This window comes from Osmerus mordax, chromosome 5 (genome assembly GCF_038355195.1).
Source record: "Osmerus mordax isolate fOsmMor3 chromosome 5, fOsmMor3.pri, whole genome shotgun sequence".
Lineage (NCBI taxonomy): Eukaryota > Metazoa > Chordata > Actinopteri > Osmeriformes > Osmeridae > Osmerus > Osmerus mordax.
The window spans coordinates 19,414,754-19,435,056 of record NC_090054.1 but is presented as its reverse complement, the minus strand read 5'-3'; the positions used below and the strand labels follow the sequence as shown (position 1 = coordinate 19,435,056).

Below are 20,303 nucleotides of genomic sequence, written 5' to 3'. Positions count from 1 at the left end.
CATCTCCACTTTAATATTGACCTATATTCTATATTATTTGTATATTAGGAGGTTTACTATATTTTAGCTTATTATAGATGTAGTCTATGTTCTGTGTACTTATATATTATGCCAGGTTGCTTTTCATTGTCTTGTCCTAAGACTTTCTGTCTACCAGAATACAGCCTGTGTTGTTCTGTGCATCTGACAATAAAATACTTAAACTTGAAGGTATGCTTAGTGTGTTTTTTTGGATGAGGTTTTACTTACCAAGTCCTCATAGTTGTAAAAACCTTTAGCCGTCTGATTTGTTCCTAGAGTACCTGTTTATATATGGCATGTCCTACAATGTGGTGTTTATGAGCTAAGCAAGGTCATTAAACTCAGGCCTCAATCTAGTGACCTTTGGTGTCTGTTCTGTGTAGTTTTTCTGAAATGACATTCTGTGTACTGATTTGCAGCATGTACTGTATTACAGAGCCGGCTGTTTATTTACCTACCTAATAAACCGGTTGCCTGGCAACTGCAAGAAAGAAGCCATTTTGGGATAGACAACAACTTCTGAAGAGTGATGAAAGGATACAGGTTGTTTAAACTACAGCATTTCTTGTCTCGTAGATCCTTTGCAACACTAATAAATACAACAATTTCCTATGGAAAGGTAGTGGGAGTAACCAACCACTAACCTTTACTGGAGAAACCAGTTAAGGAGGTGGTTGGATTCTACTGTACCTTTAACATAAGGGCAGTGACCAGAGTTTGTTGACCAATTGTCCGTTTCAGAGTATTAACTGGTGGTGTATGCCTCACAAACAGATCGACATAAGTGGTACAGTGACGAGCTGGTGCTTCTCAGTGTTGTGTGTGGGTGCCAGTGTTGTGTGTGGGTGCCAGTGTTGTGACTGGGTGCCAGTGTGTGTAATGGTATGGCAGGGCTCCACACAGAGAAGAGAATCCACCCTGCTTCTGTTTTTGTTTTACACTCCCCTACCCAGACCCTGCCAGCAGGCCCGTCTGCTGAAAGGTGATCCACACAGAGGATATCTTTTGATCCTCGTTATTGGACTTGATTGATAGGAACAGGCGTGTCATCGAAAAGCAGTGTTTTCCTGGCAGAAACCGAGTGTTGAATGTGTTCTTTTGTTTGCGGCCTAGACGGGCCTTCCCACTCGCCAGTGCAGCTCTGCACTGCATCCTCACTCAGCTCTCAAGTCTTTGATGTCGCTAGTCATAACATCTGAGAGTGATCGATGGTCCTAGCCGGGATGCATGGATCTGAGGGTTGGATTTGCAGAGTTGTAAATGTTCCTGTTGACAGCGTAGATATGGATGTGTCATGTACAATGTAGCAGGTTTTCAAACCTGTCTTGAGTCATTTGTCAGTAATTTAGTGGTGTTCTCGCTGTGGATCCCAAGATTCTGCTGGGTGTAGAGAAGAGTGATGGCGAGGATCACGCTTCTCAAGGATACCTGGGATTTGTAGTTCTTTCAGACATGAACTCAGGAACCTACTTTTCTGAACCGGCTGAAGGACTTAGCCAGCTAACTTTCACACATGCGGTAAAAGTTTGGATTTAAATGTTGGAAAACCTGTCGATTTTGAACAGAAGCAGAGTAAAGAAATAGACCCAACTGCCACACCATTTGGCAGTTGCTCTTCAGTGTAAATGTGCTGACAGTGATTCCTGTCTCTGAGGCGACGCCTCTTGGCAGGTCATCTCTCATAAAAACTCATTTATAAAGTATAATAGTACAATAGACTCTTTCTTTCTTGGTAATCATTTGTTTCAGAATCCTTCTTGTGTAAACAGGGCAATCATTTTTGTATATTTTGCTTCAGTTGTACTATTTTTATATTCTGTATCTTCTCACTCTATTCATCAATCTTCCCCTCGCTCGGTCTCCCAAACCGTCTTCCCTTAATGCACTCATATCCTATGATCGATTGTCCAGCCTCTTAGTATCGGTCATGATGACTTCTCTGCGAGGATTTGATGCCAAGCACAGTAGTTTCCAGATTTAACATTGACTCTACCTCAGTTGCATGCTCCAGAGACAATGGATCCATCTGCATCCAAGGCAAATACTTAGATTACTACCTGAATGACTGAGTTTCTATTAAATTCTCAAAGGGGTTCAACATCGGAAATACCTCTTTATGAAAGCCAAATTGAAATGAGTCAATTTGACCTTGTGAGGTTGCTGGATTCACGAGATCTTTTTGCAACAAAAGAACCCTTTCAGGCAAGATTCAATACCGAAGCCTTAACAGGATACAAAGAAACACTTTTGCTGCACTGAAACACTTATACCTATAGCTTTAAGAGAGGACTCCATTGATACAAATATATATCTTCTACTACAGTAGGTTAGGCCGTTTGATTGCACTTCAGTTTCCCAGGTTTAACACACCAGTGTACTGAACCCGTGTGTCGTGTTGGAGTGGAGTTATTTCAGCCTCGGCGCCACACCACTCCTCTGATCAATAGCAGATGAATGTCTTGTTTGAATACTCAAGATCTACATGCTTCTATTCCTCATCCTGTTGTGTGTGGAAGGAGGCCACAACGTGTTTACATTCCTCCTCTTCTCTTCCTCCCCTTAAAACCCCATGAATATCTCCCCATTTCTCTCTTGTTTACTAATGCCCTCCCTCCCTCCCTCTGTGAATAATGGATAGCAGAGTTCATTTGTCTTGCTGTCTGTCTGTATCGCAGATGTTTCGGTTGAGATTACATGACGTATTTCAGCGAGAGCGCAGAGCTAATGGGCGAGCTTTTGATTAAGTATTTCACATTTGTAAATTCAGTTTTCTAAATGGCCCTTTCGGAGATTACTGGTGTTAAATGGGCGTCTGCGTTATGATTCATTAAGCCTCCGCCTGGCTGTATTGAGTGTACTATAAGATATGGGACTCAGAGGTCTTGACGGTTAGAGGCTCTCTGATAGTTCTGTGAGGCTGGGGGAGGCTGGGGGCAGGTGCGAGCGGTTGTCCTCGCCTCACCTCATCTCCATGTAATCTTCCGGTTTTATTCCTCCTTATGCTCAATCTGCACGCCACGAATTATGAGGCTGTGTCAAACTCAATGTAGGGCTGTTCCTGTGAAGAGTATCAAGAGATCAAAGTATGCTTTACATAGATGAAATATACTAATGCTTTGCTACTGGATGTTGTTATTTTATAACAACATCAGCAGTATGGCCAGACAAGCATTTGGCAAGCAAAGTCATGTGTGTTTTCGGTAGCGTAGTGTTGTGTAGCTGGTGTAGTGTAGCCGGGTCTGTTGCTGTGTTTTGGCTGTGACCCATACCAGAGTGCAGGCCTTCTTGGGGTGTGACGGATAAAAGAAGGGAGGCTTTTCCTTTCCTCCCGTCTAACATACTGTACCCCAGAGCTCTCCCGTCTTCCCCCTCCCCTCTTCCCCCTCCCCTCTTCCCCCTCTCCTCTTCCCCCTCTCCTCTTCTCCCTCCCTTCTTCCCCCTCCCCTCTTCCCCCTCCCCTCTTCCCCCTCTCCTCTTCCCCCTCTCCTCTTCTCCCTCCCTTCTTCCCCCTCCCCTCTTCTCCCTCCCCTCTTCCCCCTCCCTTCTTCTCCCTCCCTTCTTCCCCCTCCCCATCTGAAGAAATTGGGGATCGTGGTGTGAGATTGTCCAACTTGCAGTTATATTTATAGGTTTCAGGATGTTCCCGGAAGGTTCTCTATCTCTTGATTTCTCCATGTGTCTTTGTCTTCCAGCAGCAGATGGTTGCCACGCTATCGTTTTTTAATGTGTTTTCTTGCATCATCTTTATACTAGTAAAAACATTTATGTCCCTCACTGAGTTTATAATAAGGGAATAGAGCACATCAGATTGCCCACTCTCCAATTTGATAAGTCAGTAAAATACTAGTTTCATGGTGAATGGCAGTTCGAAAAGATTTGGGGGGTATTTCAGTCAAGTGCTTGATGGATTTTTCTCTCTCTTGCTTTCAGTCTCTCTGCCGCTGATGTTTGCCATTAGCAGTTTAATCATCCTATCTTGTATACCCTTTTATTTCTGCCTGGTTCTAATTTGGTGTTGGCAGAGGAGGAACATTCTTAGATGGATGTGCACGCTTGTTTTGAGTGATCTACAGCCTCTTGGAGAACAGTGAAAACGAGAGGCTTAATTCCTCCCAGGGCCCAGATTCCATTCTGTCCCTTCAAATAAATAAAGTTTTACCACTTGGATGTAAAACTATTTTTGAACATAAACATGTTACTGACCAATTGCTCCCTTGGCAGTTCCAATGACCATGTTTAGTTGGAGTCTAGATCCAAGTGTTTTAATTTCCTTCCCAAAAACGGAGAGCAACGCATCTGAACATGAAGGATACACCTGTTCATAGTACCATTGTCCATTAACAGCCTACAGAGAACTTCAGTTGCTGTCCTGGGCCCAGGCTAAGAACACGCTTGTATTTGGAGCACGGTTTCACTTGATTGTTGTTGCTGTAACTGCTATGCTGACTATTAAAATCTCTACTTAAAGTAGCCCACCAACCGCCCAGTCGCAGTCAGATCAGTCAGACAGTCTGCTTTAGATTTGTATAGTGCCATCCAAGTTTATAGGCTGGTCATCAGCACACTCACTAAATTAACTACTTTAAATCTGAGATCTCAGATTTAAAAACTCAAATTTGTCTTTGGCCATGCAGACATCTGGACACCTTTATCCTAATCTGGCCTGTGTCGGTTTAATTACATCATGCAGGGAATGTTCTGCAGTGTGTATTGTAGGGGTGTGTGTCGACACACCTCATTTATTCTCAAGTTTGTGAAAACATCAAGTATTTTTACACCCTGGTGTTCTGTCTTTGAATTATGTTCTCTGAAGAAAAATAATACAAAATGTTTTTCATTTGCTGGTCTTCAGAGACCATTGGTGTAGAAATAGTGTTTCGTGTGAAATTAACAGGCCACATTCCTGTGAGGGAAGCAGTCTGGCCGTGGTGTGAAACAGCTGCGCGTGTGTGTGTGTTTATGTTGATGTCTAAGTAAAGGTGGAACACTCCTAATGTAGCCATTGCTGCATCTGGGGAAGTTTGTCTGGAAGTGGCGAGGGTCTTGCTGCTGCTTGTGTTTGGGTTCACCCCCAAAACACTGTCGATAAAGGAAAGTTACTCAGTGTTCACACTTCAGGTTCAAATGGTTATAATGACTTTGATGACGTAGTAATTTATGTGGAAAGGCAACCCAAAACTACTAGGGGTGTAACAATACTCAGCTCACGATTCGATACGTATCACAATACTGGATGTACAATACGTACCACGATATTTTGAACAACATTTTAAATGAAACTGAAATTAAATTAACAGATTTATTTCCAAAACATAAAACATTTTCAATAATTTTCTTTGTTGTACATATAATTTTGTTAACTCAGTTCAAGCGATTTCTGTGAATGCACGCATGACACAGGTTCAGAGTAGGTCGCGTGCTGGCGGCTCAACCAATAGGATCAAACAGACGTCATATTGTAAAAATATTGCCATAACTCTACGATACATATTGTAAACATTTTGTATCGCGATATATTGTTCCACAATAAATTGTTACACCCCTAAAAACTAAACAAGAGGTAGTGAGGGGATATTGAGTGATACTCTTTGTTGATGCTTTGGCCAGTGGTAGTAGTATGTGGAATACAAGCCAGCCAGGATTGGACAGCGATAGTCAACACCCTCAATATTCCCTTTAGGATTCTGAAGGAATTCCTTTTGGACTGACATCAGCAATGTCCTCACGCTGTTTTTACATCACACATTGTCCTGGAGTCGGTTATATAGTAATCCAACAGACATTTTGTCTCCACGGTCCATTTACAGCGGATAAATCAGAGAAGGTTCTGGCATCCTGAGTCGTCCTTCTATAGCAGATGTATGGTTCTCTGGAGGTGGAGCCCAGCAGAACGTTAAGTTCATCTTAACATAATTCTTGTCGTTATGGCCAGGCCTGTATTTATGACATGATTTAGGCCTCGTTACTGACCCAGTTCTGCGCTGGCCTCGGTGAATCCATCTGAGAGAACACGCATCGTTAACAACCTCACATCAGACTCCAGCTTTCGAACACATGAACGCTCTGTGGACAACAGATATGTATTTTACATCAACAGAAATGCCACAGAATAAATGACTCACAGATGTTTCAGAGACTGAGGGCTTGGTGTTGTCTGGTGATCAGCCTCTGACTAGTTTATCCAAACGAAATGGAGAGTTTGATCTGTTTGCTTAGTTTGTTTCTCAGAGCTCGTATTACTTCTGTCTGAGGCTTCTGGCAATACCATATTGGTGCTTAACAGGGAACAGAAGAAGATTTGAGTTAATACAGTATTGTATGTGTAAATACGTTTTGTAGTAGTCATTCATTAATGTTGTAGTGTAGGTTGTAAATGTATAAATAAAAAGTTGTGGGTATTTATTACTAGGTAGCATGATACTCATCCTAGAACGGTATTGCGGTAAAAAAATACTGGTTTTGGAACAAGATTGTAAGATTCTAGATGTTTCCAAAGTCAAACAAGACAAATACACATATCAAGACGACCACCACAGAAAGGTCTTAGCAATTCCACACAATTTGTTTAACGGAAGCTGTATCTAATCGTAAGGATTACAGAAAATGAGTTGGACCACTTCATTGGAAATCAGAAAATGGGAGATATTGACAGAGAAGTGCCAAGCACAATACCTTGAGGTACGGTGATCCACTGGAAAGTCTGGAGACCGTCCCAATACCCCAGCATTTCCACGACACCAGATCACCAGAGCATGACTTGGCTCCCCAGCTGTTATACTATGTGTTTAACATTGAGTGGCTTCGTGTGGTTTTATGAATTGTTTCTTTTTTTTTCCTCTCTCCCTCTCTTTCTCTCTCTTTCTCTTTCTCTCTCTCCCTCTCTCTCCCCCTCTCCCCCCCCCCCCTCTCTCTCTCTCTCTCTCTCTCTTTCTATCTTTCTCTCCGTCTCTCTCTCTCTGCTCTCCTCGCAGCAGCCACCGAAGGAAGGATCAACGGAGGGGAGGATTTCTTCCAGAAGGTGAGTCTCTGGTCTACTTACAGGTTGTGGTTGGGTCCAGTTCCAGTCACGAAGAGGGAAGTTTATCCACAGGAAGGGATGCAGGTGTCGGGTGTTTTTCCAGCGAGGTTCTGACTGGAATGAAACATTCAGACAAGGTCCAGAATCTCATTATGTGCTTGATTACCTTTTGACCGTACGAGGGAAACGAAAGTCCCGTCCTGTGGTTGTTAAGCAGCACCTGCTGCAGGCCAGGGACTTCCTCTCACAACTCACCTCATCTGCTTCACCTTATCCTTAGAGTTTTCTTTCAAAGTCCTGCTATACAGTAAGCCACGGCACGATTGCTGTACATCTAACGACGTCAAACCAAAGGTTGTTTTCTCCTCGAGTTCTCCCGTCGAACCGGGTCTTCGTCAAAGACGTGTGTGTATTTGTGTTTGGAGCCGATTATGTGGAAACCTCCAGTCTTGACGCGAAGAACAGATCAGAGTGTTTTCGTTCACTTGCTCCTGTTTAAAACCCAGTTTCCTCTGCGCCTCTGAGGATGATAATGGGCTCTAATGAACGACGTGATGGACAGTGGTTTATTTTAGCCTTCTTCTTCGTCTGTTTCCTATTTCGGGTTGGGAGTTCAGTCAAGTTAAATGTCAGGAGGAGGGAGGCAGTTTAAATGTCTCTGTAGCCACTTACAAAAACCAAGAAATGCAAACCAGGCGCCATCCGTCCCTCTCAGCGATTCACCATGAATTCTAGACACGTTTTGTCTCTACTTTTCACTCCAGTTTGGGAAGGAAACAACAGAAGCAAACTCGGACGACAGATGGCTGAGTGGTGAGGGAATCGGGCTAGTAATCAGAAGGTTGCTAGTTCGATTCCCGGCTATGCCAACCAAATGACGTTGTGTCCTTGGGCAAGGCACTTCACCCTACTTGCCTCGGGGGAATGTCCCTGTACTTACTGTAAGTCGCTCTGGATAAGAGCGTCTGCTAAATGATAGCTTACGATCTTACCTTCTAATGCAGCACCCTTTAGTAAAGCAGATCTGGTGGTTAATGATGTCCTCTCAAAGGCATGGACTAACATAATAAATAGCCCTTTTTAAAAACTTGAATGGATTTTCAAAGGGTGTTTGTTGTCACAAAGTTACATGGGCAATTATTTTAAATTAGTTTGGCTGGTAAGGGGTGGCTGGGAAAAAATGGTGGTCGACTGTATTGTACAGTTTTTGTTCTTGGCGGTTTGATAGCATAACCCTCACACAGACCCAATTAATGTCATAAAAATAAGTGTTACGGAGAGATCTGGAAGGCATTCATCTAAGGAAAATGTATGAGGTGTGGAGTGTTTGAAGTTTATGAAAATGGAAACTCTTACTTGGCCCATTTCCTACCCTCAAACACACCCTTTATACCACACACACACATTAAGGCTATGCTGACACTAATATGTCTCTCAAATGCACGCACATAAACTCTCTGTTATTCCTACATGCACTCCCCTCTCTGTTTCCTTCTCTCACGCTCTCTAGCACACACACACACACACACACCCTGTTACAGCCTTAAGAGTGAAAACAGTTTCGGGAAAATGAGCATTTGGGAGTTCAACAGTTCACTAAGAGAAGAACAACACAGGACAGACAGTCACAGACTGTGTCTATGGTTGCTCTCTCTTTCTGTCTCTCCCTTTCTGTCTGTCTCTCTCTCTCTCTTAGTCACTGCCTGTTTGTCTTCCGTTCCGTCAATCTCTCTCTCCGTCTCTCTCTCCGTCTCTCTTTTCTTCACCCTTCAGTTTTTTTAGCCATCTTCCTCTCTCACACATAATCATTAGCTTTCTCTCCTTCCCTGTTTACACTTGTTTACCTCTCGATCAATTACACAGTTTGTTTATCACGTTAAGAAGCCCTTGTATATAAGACTCACTGGGATGCTTAGAAACATTCACTGTTGCACTATACACTAGTTGAAGCTGCTTGCTGATGAACCTTCAGACTGTTGGATGATGTACAGTTGGACTAGCAGGCTGTGGATCATATAACCAGTTGGAGTGTCAGAGTGCTGGACTGTAGGTCTGTGAGGACTTGGACCCGTGGACTATACCAGCCCACAGAGGCTTAGGGGAAGCCTTTAGTCCGAAGCTTTTGAAGGCAGAGCCAGTTCCCTCGCCTGCCTGCCTGCCTGCCTGCCTGCCTGCCTGCCTGCCTGCCTGCCTGCCTGCCTGCTGCCATGTCCCAGCTGCGGTTCTGTAAACGCCAGCGTGATGCACGAACCCCGGTGCAGGCTGATCGTGGGCCAGGAGGTTTTGACTTCATCATTTTAGGAGCACAGAAGTGCCTTATAATTTGGTTTCAAGGCAGGGTATGAAAAACGACTAAATAAAATGTTCAGTTCTGTATCCATCAACAGTGAAATGCTGCTGAGGTGGATGATTATATTGAGGTTGGAAGATGTTGTTTGTGGTGCGGTGGAAGCTGTCCATGGTTACGGTTACCATGGAGAGTTAGGTGCTCTTGTCGTTCTAATATCAAGTGCATTCGTCGACTAACCATATCAGGGTCAAATATGGGCAACACACACTTCTAGGAGATGTGATTGTATGTCGTGTTTAGGGTGATTTGGCTTCCTAATGCCTGTCTCAGATCTCCACTTGAACAGTAGCATGTTTTGTGCTGTGCTTTCTTTGTTCGCTGGCCGACTCTGCTGAACTGTGGAACGGTTTATCCTGGCCCGAGGTAGAGGTGTCACCCCAGATGTAATGGAGCAGGAGAGGGTTAGCACCGGGACTGTTAATGTGCACTCAGTCGACGCGAACAGTCTCAGGGGTGCTGACTGTGACCCTCTTCTGACAGGCCCCGTTCTCCAGACACACACACACACACACACCTCTAAACCCTTCCTGTGTTCTCTAGTATACATGTGCATGCACACTTACAAACACACACACACACACACACTCCAGCCAGCTGAATCAACAGCCGCATCAGTGTACAACAGGGCAGGAAGTGGGCCCAGTTGCACCCATGTTGACTGCAGTTGTGCCACACACACGTGCACACACACACGTGCATGGAGCACATATGCCGTTTTTCATGAGATCACTAATGACATCCTATTCGATTCGAGTTACGGCTTCTCCCTACGCAAGTGAACTTCCCCCAAAGATCCCATCCTTCCATCAAAGTTACGTTCTGGAGTTACATTTACATTTAGTCATTTAGCAGACGATCTTATCCAGAGCGACTTACAGTAAGTACAGGGACATTCCCCCGAGGCAAGTAGGGTGAAGTGCCTTGCCCAAGGACACAACGTCAGTTGGCTTGACCGGGAATCTAACTGGCAACCTTCGGATTACTAACCCGATTCCCTCACCGCTCAGCCACCTGACTCCCAAGTTGAACACAATCACAGACACAGGCTTTTTCTTTTCATCCAGAACTTGCGAGGGCCAGGAGAATAAAGCAAGGAACGTTAAATGTATAGTTAACCTAATTTGTGCAGGTATCTGAGCCATTTGAGAGGTATTTTCTGGCCCCATCATAAAAATAAACGCCATCCACTCTTAAAATGGTGTGTGGTCTGTCAGAAATCACTCCCATATGCTCAACCTCGCCAAGAAAAGCATCTACGGACAGGAAACCAGTTTCCCCAGAACAATACCCTATAGAGAAAATATCAAGACTACGGCAAAGAAAGTGAATGGGCCGTAAAGTTGGGACTTGCATTTACCTAAGTAAACATGGCTGTCATTTTCATCCCAATCTTCATCGTGTTGCGTTTATTTAACAAGGCATGCTCTGCTTTGTATTAGCTGTGTTTCGATACCTGTCAGACGCGGGCTTATTCAGCGAGACAGGGTTTCTTAATGGTCTCAGTGAGACATGATCACTCTGGTCAAGTTAGCTGCACCTTTTTCACATGATGGCGGTTACACCCTTTCTGAATATCTCACACTGTCTCGTATTCCTTATCTTTTCCTGGAAGTACTCGTAAGTTGTTTAAGAATATAGTAATAATATGAAAATCGCTCATCAATCACTCTGGTTTAACTAGGGTGGGGTTAAGAGTACCGTGGAGACTTAAAGCTGGAGTTGAATTTCTTTTCCGGGACAAAATCGTTATCGCCGAGGTGAACTTTTTAGTGACAAAAAGCAGAAACTACCATTTTTGACCCATGAGACTGATCAAATTGGGGAGGTGAGGGAGAGAGGGAGGGAGGGAGGTGAGGGAGGGAGCTGGGCAGGAATTCCTCAGCTACACAGGGAACAAAATGTTTTAGAGAAATCTTTTTTCTTCTTTTTTTATATAAGCAGTTGATGGGAGTGTCATGTGACCTTATATCTGTCTACATGGGGGCAGAACTTCATCTGACGGCAGCTGGAATATTACCGACATTGGGAGAGGAACAGTGTAGCTCAGAAAGAGACTAAAAAGTCAAAAAATCAGATGTTGCCTTTTGAACCTGCATTCAAACCATTTTATCCACAGTTGTTCTCCGGAAAGAGAATGTGACTCATTTCGGTCCAACCCAAAAAGACGGATCGTTCATCAGCCGTGTCAGTTGTGTTGCCCTGAATCGGTGCAGTGTCCTCAGCCAGGGGAGATGATGAGAATAGCTGTTTGGCAGCCTTCTCTCCAGCTATAATGCCCCAAACAAGCTACACAGGCCAAGGTCTTTAGTGAAAGATGGAAAAGGCAGCACATTTGTTTCTGGTATGTTTTATTTTGTGAAAACGTTTTTTAGTTGGCAGAGCAGAAGTACATTTGTTTTGAGACTTAGCGAAGAATGCAGAGACATAACAATTCCCAGTATATACAGTCTCGTAGTAAGAAAGCCTAACTACATTTTCGAAGCATAACATTGTTTTTATATTTCGGATATGTTTAGTCAGTATTGCTTCGGTCCGGATCCCGACATCTGCAGCAGTTCTGGGTACCCACCCTCCAAAAATCTGCAGTAGGTTTTGATTAAGAAATAGATGAGCGAACCCCACAATTCAGCACACAGCACAGTCACACTTTCCATGCCTATGGTCTGGATGTTTCATATTCGCTTGTGATCCCAGCATGTGATTATGGTATGTTTGAGATACTCAGTGAGGCCTGAAGGTCCACTCAACCATCATTGCGGGTTTTAGGAGTGCTTCGACCACAGGGGCAAGAGAGAGGCAGCGTGGAGGGTTTATCTGAACCTGGGTTACAGGTGCTGGAGGCCGACACTGGAAAACCTGTCAGGAGGAGGTCTCACAGAACAGGCCCGCCACTTCCTCACCACATGGCCCATTTCAGATGTTTCCTTTGTAATTTATGAGCTGCCAGCGTCCCACCTGAGTATGGCTTGTTTTCTTTTAAGGAACGATCGCTGTTTCTTTTATTTATTTTTTGTTTCGTTTATATACCGTAGCACACCCCAGTGACTTACCCTGGTGCAGCCAGATTCAGTCTCTGTAGAGAGTGGCGTTTCAAATACTCCTGCACCCTGGCAAATATGCTGACTACCAGTCCTTACTGTGACTGTACTGTGAAGAATAAGAGATTATACATGGTAAACAGATAAGGCCAGTCAACTGCACTGCAGTTGACTGCAGAAGCGTGTTATTTACAGGTTGTATCTATAGGCACTGATTTCTCAGCCCTCCGCAACATGTTTCTTTTGTGAGTTTTTGGGGGTCCTTGTGGAACCGCCTGCACCTCGTGAGGAACCCTGTGGAGAAGGCCCCCGGAGAAGGAGAACCCTGGAACAGAGTGGAACCGACTATGCTCACTCACGTGCGTGACCGGAAAACAGCCGAATCCCATTCCCTCCGCACCCCGCCCCCCCTTAACCGTAACCCCTGGAACACGTGAATACAAACAAGCACAAACGGGACCTTTTATGAAAACAGGGAAATTGAAGGACAAGGAGCGATCTGTCTGTTTTCACAATGATGGAGGGATAGAATAGATGAGCCGCCAGTCAGCAGGTCTGTAAGACGAAGCAGATGCTTGTTTCTCAAGCCTGAGCTGTTTGATCCCTGAGTGTGGGTGTGTGTGTGATCCCTGATTGGTCCGTGTTGAGGAAGTGAGCTGAAGGTGCGTGGGTCTCGTGATTCTCAGTGGAATGGGAGAATCCATAAGAACACACTCCATGTCACGGACCACTACCCTCTCTCTCTCTCTCTCTCTCTCTCTCTCTCTCTCTCTCTCTCTCTCTCTCTCTCTCTCTCTCTCTCTCTCTCTCTCTCCCCTCTCTCTCTCTCTCTCTCTCCTCTCTCTCTCTCTCTCTCCTCTCTCTCTCCTCTCTCTCTCTCTCTCTCTCCTCTCTCTCTCTCTCTCTCTCTCTCCTCCTCTCTCTCTCTCTCTCTCTCTCTCTCTCTCTCTCTCTCTCTCTCTCTCTCTCTCGCTCCTCTCTCTCTCTCTCTCTCTCTCTCTCTCTCTCTCTCTCTCTCTCTCTCTCTCTCTCTCTCTCTCTCTCTCTCTCTCTCTCTCTCTCTCTCTCTCTCTCTCTCTCTCTCTCGCTCTCTCTCTCTCGCTCTCTCTCTCTCGCTCTCTCTCTCTCGCTCTCTCTCTCGCTCTCTCTCTCGCTCTCTCTCTCGCTCTCTCTCTCGCTCTCTCTCTCGCTCTCTCTCGGCTCTCGCTCTCGCTCTCTCTCTCGCTCTCCTCTCTCGCTCTCTCTCTCGCTCTCTCTCTCGCTCTCTCTCTCGCTCTCTCTCTCGCTCTCTCTCTCGCTCTCTCTCTCGCTCTCCTCTCTCTCTCGCTCTCGCTCTCGCGCTCTCGCTCTCGCTCGCTCGCTCGCTCGCTCGCTCGCTCGCTCTCTCTCGCTCTCTCTCGCTCTCTCTCGCTCTCTCTCGCTCTCTCTCGCTCTCTCTCGCTCTCTCTCGCTCTCTCTCGCTCTCTCTCGCTCTCTCTCGCTCTCTCTCGCTCTCTCTCGCTCTCTCTCGCTCTCTCTCGCTCTCTCTCGCTCTCTCTCGCTCTCTCTCGCTCTCTCTCGCTCTCTCTCGCTCTCTCTCGCTCTCTCTCGCTCTCTCTCGCTCTCTCTCGCTCTCTCTCGCTCTCTCGCTCTCTCGCTCTCTCGCTCTCTCGCTCTCTCGCTCTCTCGCTCTCTCTCTCTACCTACCTACCTACCTACCTACCTACCTACCAGGTCCATGCATGTGCTCCCCCACCCTAACTGTGCTAATGTCTTATAGCTCTCATGAAGTGTTAGATTCTCTCCAAAGACAGCATGGCAAGTTTGCTAGTCGAAGCAATGAGCCATTGTCCACAGTTTTGACTAGTTTCCAACTACTTTCAGCCCTGTCACATGGCTTGTGAAAATAGCCTGCCAACATTTATTTTATAGTATTCCATGTGTGGTTAGATTTGGGTTTGTCTTTTACATGCATACAATGGTACCTGTGTGTTAAACTTGTGCAGGAATCTTTACTATCAAATGTTCTCTAAATCCTTGTTTAAAGCTTGTCCATGTGTCTAATATAATAATATAACTTGTTTATTTTATTTTTGGTTTAAAGTTAGCTAGCAACCACACTGGCTTTTGTACAGTATGATAGTACTGTGACAGTGTGACCTTCTGGTGACAGTGCCTATGCGTGTGTTACAGGTGATGGATGAGACCACAACACAGATAGCCTGGCCTTCCAAACTGAAGATCGGAGCCAAGTCCAAAAAAGGTGAGGGTCATCTTCAAATGTAATATCTAGCTTAGCCATTTTTCGATCATTGATAATAAGGTAAGTCATTAAAAACGTGGTTCAAGACAGTAGTACCTGAAATGCACATCCAAAGGTCCTTGTTCTGAGGTCTTCTGAGTTCATCTTCCCATGTACACACTGCTCCCCAGCAGCTGAGCTGAACATCTTTACGATCATTTCCCTTGTCCATACGGCTTCCTTCTCCCCCTGTCTACAAAGCCATTTTTCATAAACTTATCTCGGTCCTACACAGGAACTCCACTGACCCATTCTTGGAAGTGCAGTTTAGGACAGTGCATGCAAGTCATTCCATTTGTTTGGAAAAGATACCTTCAGATAAACCACTTAAATTTAACTACCCACAATAGTTGTTTGTTTTCCCAGGCAGTCAGTCAGATGAATTAGGCTCAGTGTTGTTTTAACTTCTCTGTGGAAACATTTGAGAGCATGAGAGATGTCTCAAGGTAGTACCAGCTCCACTTGATTAAAACGTTTTTTTTTGTGTTTTTTTTTTTTTATATGAATGTGCTTGTCTTTTCTCCCTCTCTGTTCTGTTATTTCATCTGGGCAGGGAATGTGCACCAATCTGCAAGGCGCTTTTATGGAGGGGGGCGGGCAAGGGAGGGAACTGTAATGGACTAAGCATGTACGGAGCCGGGCTCTGTTGCCAATAAAACATTATCACGGCTATTTAAAGCTCTTCCGGGGGGGTCGGCGTTTCGACATGCCCCTTTCTGTTGTCCTGAAGGGGGATGCCTGTGCTCGTCCCCCAGCCAGATGTGGAATCCAACAGCATTATGCAACTTCCTGAACCATAACCAGAAGTTGACAAGCTTGCCTTGGAATCTTACCAGACTGATCTAGAAATATGTCCCCACGATTGAATATTCAAAGTGGGTCCCTTACAGGCCCAGCATGTAGACCACCAGCCCTGGTAGTAGCAGTTATTCATAAATCGGCTTCAGAAAATCAGCGTGCTCATTTGAATTCCTGTAGGATCAGCATCTCGTGGGCTAATCGGTACTGTGTAAATGAGGAATGATAATCTCTTGCATTTACTGGATCTTTGATTTGTTGGAGGAGAATTATGTGTGTGTGTGTGGCTGTGTATGCATACGTGTGTGTGATCCCAAGAGAGACAGATTGGAATCCGTGCTCTAGGAGCAGTGATTGGTGCTGACATCTTCTCAGGAAGAAAATGTCCTTCACCTTTCTGCTTGGCCCCAGGGACCATGTCGGCACGGTTACAGCAGGTCTCCTCTAGAGGGTCTCCCGTTCCTGTCTGTCCCATGTGGTCCTGCACGCTTGGAAGCAGCAACACAGCAGCACCTGTCTGGGAGCCATCCATCAGAGTGCTCTGCCCTCGGTGTATTGTGTGTCTGATGTATGTGTGGTGGGAGTGCCTCGCGTGTGTGTATGCCTGTCTTTTGATTTGGTGTCTCTGTGGAGGAAATTTACATTTAGTCATTTATCCAGTACAGGGACAGGGTACAGGGACATTCCCCCCGAGGCAAGTAGGGTGAAGTGCCTTGCCCAAGGACACAACGTCATTTTGCACGGCCAGGACTCAAACCGGCAACCTTATGATTAATAGCCAGATTCCCTAACCGCTCAGCCATCTGAAATGCCAGCAGTCGTTGACCAGGTCTTCTTGTGTAATCCTACGAGGGAAGGTGATCTCACCCTGGCTCTTGCCCGCTGCCCCCTGGAAGAGTGGATGGCTTCCTGCCACGCCAGGGTCCCGTTAAGACCTGGAGCAGATGTCACCGTGTCACCATCCTCGTCCTCTCTCTGTCACAGCGGCGGCCGAGCACGAACCCCTCCCCCTCTCCCTCGACGCCACGTGCACCAGCACGATAAGACCAGCCTGGAGCCGCAACGACAGTCATACCTCAATATACTGTCAGTGATTTAGTGGAGAGAAGCATTATCTACCAAGTACAGCCCGGTTTGTGTTACGTGTTTATAAGAACACATTCTAGAATGACGCACGTGCAAGCAGAATAGATGGTATCTGGCGTGCCCTGGTGTCATTCGTGGAGAGGATGTGTTTTAGAACGGGAACCGTCCCAGCTGACACGCTGCCGATAATGAAGGTCCTTCTCTGGTTCTCTTTCTGGACAGTCTCTCTTCCTGTCTTGGGGCTTCTGCAGATGTTTGAAATGAGGTTCCAGTGGAGCATCCAATGGAGGCTGCCACAGTCCAAACAGACGCCATTCCCCTAGTTGTGCTACTTACATTTACATTTAGTCATTTAGCAGACGCTCTTGTCCAGAGCGACTTACAGTAAGTACAGGGACATTCCCCCGAGGCAAGTAGGGTGAAGTGCCTTGCCCAAGGACACAACGTCAGTTGGCATGACCGGGAATCGAACTGGCAACCTTCGGATTACTAGCCCGATTCCCTCACCACTCAGCCACCTGATTCCCCTACTTCAGGATGTAAGCTCTCGCTGGTGTAAAGACGGGAAGCAGCTTTGCCAGGAGGGGACAGCAGAGCCAAGAGTTTTAGTCTCACTTAAATGAAACAATCAAGACAAGCTCAACCCCCTTCCCCCCCCCCCCACACACACACTCTCCCTTCATCACAGCTGCAACCGCACCATTTGTTTTTGTTTGCTTTCACAGGTGTTGCCTATGCCCAAATAAAACTGAAAGTGTACATTTAACATTTTCGATTCCACAATCAGTCTCATGACCACTACCAGCACACCACACCTCACTCCAGGAATGCAACGGTGTTCAACATCACACAAACTGCAACTCTCATTTAGCCTAACCTAACGGTTTCCAGATGTGCAGCGTGGTGTTTGGGGGGAGGGCAGTGGAGGGCCAGTGCGCCCTCTACTGGCTGGCTGCTGCCAGGGGGGGAAAGTGAGGCCCTTGTTGAGTAACAGCAGAATGTTTGGTCAGCTTTCAGGAAGCGGTCCTGAGAGGGTTCTCTCCTGTGCTTCTTTGTTTTGCCGTCTCTGACTGAGCCCACTCCCTCCTGTGATCTCAACTCCGAGTGGACGTGAGCAGATTACGGCCTTGTTTTTGTTTAGCTCCCTCCATCTCACTCGTGTTTGTCCGCCCTCGTGTGATCTCGTCTCTCGGCGGTCAGTCCACACCAGCCCCACGACGCTCTCTCACAGCGCCCGCCCGCCTCCCACAATCCCCCCTCAGCTCGTTAAACTCGGAGCGCCGGGATCCTAAACACTTCCCGGCTCCGGCATTCCTGAGCCCAGCCAGCCCAGAGGTCCTGTCTGCAGGGAGCACCAGAGACCAGGCCCGGATCAGATCATGTTTTGGCTGTTCACGTCTGCACCCCCTCTGTCTCTCTCACTCTCTCTACCCCTCTCTCTGTCTCTCTCTGTCTCTCTCTCTACTTCTCTCTGTCTCTCTCTCTCCTTCTCTGCCCCTCTCTCTTTCCCTCTCGTTGCCTCTCTCTCTCTCTCTTTCTCTCTCTCTCTCTCTCTCTCTCTTGCTCTCTCTCTCTCTCCTTCTCTCTGCCTCTCTCTCTCTAAGGACGACCTCTGTTTGCTTTGTGTCATTGGATCTTTGAAGTGGTGGAGTTTGTGCATTGAGCTTTGAAACACAGGAAAATTGTTTGGTTTTGCTCATCTCCGGTCAAAGATACATAAAGGACATCTTTTGTTTCCTTGTCTTTTGTGCAGCATTTGCACAAAAGCGTTTGGAGTACGCACAGCCTGTATTATTATACCTTTGCTTTCCTAGTTTTAAAAAAACAATGAAGAGCAATTGTGGCCTGCAGATAAGGTCTGACTAAAACAAAAACATTAAAATATCCTTTTGCTTTAATAGTCTGGTCAAGGCGTAGTTATGGGAGATACTTGTGTTTGTTTGTGTAGAGGGGTTATTCCTGGAATAAGCTTAGCTGACTTCCTGTGCTCTAGTCCAGGCAAGGGGAGGGGAGGTCCTGCAGGGGGAGGTCTTGCAGGGGGAGGACCTGCAGGGGGAGGTCTTGCAGGGGGAGGTCCTGCAGGGGGAGGTCCTGCAGGGGGAGGTCCTGCAGGGGGAGGTCCTGCAGGGGGAGGACCTGCAGGGGGAGGTCTTGCAGGGGGAGGTCCTGCAGGGGGTGGACCTGCAGGGGGTGGACCTGCAGGGGGTGGACCTGCAGGGGGAGGACCTGCAGGGGGAGGTCTTGCAGGGGGTGGACCTGCAGGGGGAGGTCCTGCAGGGGGAGGTCCTGCAGGGGGTGGACCTGCAGGGGGAGGTCCTGCAGGGGGTGGACCTGCAGGGGGAGGTCTTGCAGGGGGTGGACCTGCAGGGGGAGGTCTTGCAGGGGGTGGACCTGCAGGGGGTGGACCTGCAGGGGGAGGTCCTGCAGGGGGTGGACCTGCAGGGGGAGGTCCTGCAGGGGGAGGTCCTGCAGGGGGAGGACCTGCAGGGGGTGGACCTGCAGGGGGTGGACCTGCAGGGGGAGGTCCTGCAGGGGGTGGACCTGCAGGGGGAGGTCCTGCAGGGGGACCTCAGCTGAACCAGATGTCTAGTAATCTCCGACTAGCGCCACACAGACTCTGGCAGTAGCACAGAGGGTAGAGCACTGGGGATATGGACAGTAACTGTGTAAAAGTGATGAGTATTGTCTTAACCATATTGGGGGGTTTTCTACTGTATTTGTGCGGCAATATAAAAGTGCAATGTTGAAAACATTTTAGTTTAGTCTTTTCATTATTTCTTAGCATTTTTTTTTTTGGTGCCTCAGACAGTACCTTGTTTTGCACTGTAATTTGCCAACAATATCTTGGTGTCATTAATGATATGTCTCTTCTCTCCTCATCCCTCCCCCTGTCCTCTCCCCCAGACCCCCACATCAAGGTGTGTGGAAAGAGAGACAATGTGAGGGAAGCCAAAGACAGGATCATGTCGGTCCTGGACACCAAGGTGGGTGTGTGATCACATGGTCTGTCGTGCCCAATGAATGCCGTTGAATTCAATTGAGAAAGAGAAATAGAAAAAGAGACCCTCGCTCGTTGGCTAAACTCTTCCTCTACCCTCTCCCCTGATGACAGGATGCTCTAGTGTGGCCAGCAGGTCAGCTAGGGTTCATGTGCTGAGTATGCTCTGTTTTTGATAGCATGTGGACTTTGTCTCCATGGCAACATCACAGGCGTTTGTTTTCTTTAAAATGTGTGCATTACAGCAGCCTCTGAGTGGGTTTTTATGCAAACACTCAGTCTCACACAAGGCCAGCATATGATTGGCTCTTTGTTCTACTAAACGAGGTTTATTGTGAAATAATTACAACCAGGAACTGTTCTTGTGTTCTTATTTGATTTATATATTTTTTTACATTATTGAACTAATACAAGTACAACACTACTTCTGCCAGATAATCTCCTTTCCTGTAATTGTCCATCTGAAAGAGTTTATGTTTTATTAGTGTTGGTTATGTTCTTCATGCCATTCTAGATGGGGTGTAGGGGGTAGTATGGCCTTGTGCTGCCCGGGCTGGGATGCTGCCCGGGGCTTCCAAGGTGCCAAGCTGCCATGGGTGGCGCTGGTCTTAGGGACCAGACATCTTAAACGTAAACTGGAGAGTTACATTTACATTTAGTCATTTAGCAGACGCTCTTATCCAGAGCGACTTACAGTAAGTACAGGGACATTC

General features: G+C 46.5%; 1 protein-coding gene across 1 annotated transcript in view; it reads left to right on the top strand.

The window, feature by feature from the left end:
- LOC136943530 (protein bicaudal C homolog 1-B-like) overlaps positions 1 to 20,303 on the top strand; it is a 46,155-nt gene that overhangs the window by 5,799 nt on the left and 20,053 nt on the right. Inside the window, exons 2-4 of the mRNA XM_067236885.1 lie at positions 6,993 to 7,039; positions 14,600 to 14,669; positions 19,497 to 19,576. Coding sequence (XP_067092986.1) covers positions 6,993 to 7,039; positions 14,600 to 14,669; positions 19,497 to 19,576 — 197 coding nt within the window. The remainder of the gene's footprint in view (positions 1 to 6,992; positions 7,040 to 14,599; positions 14,670 to 19,496; positions 19,577 to 20,303) is intronic.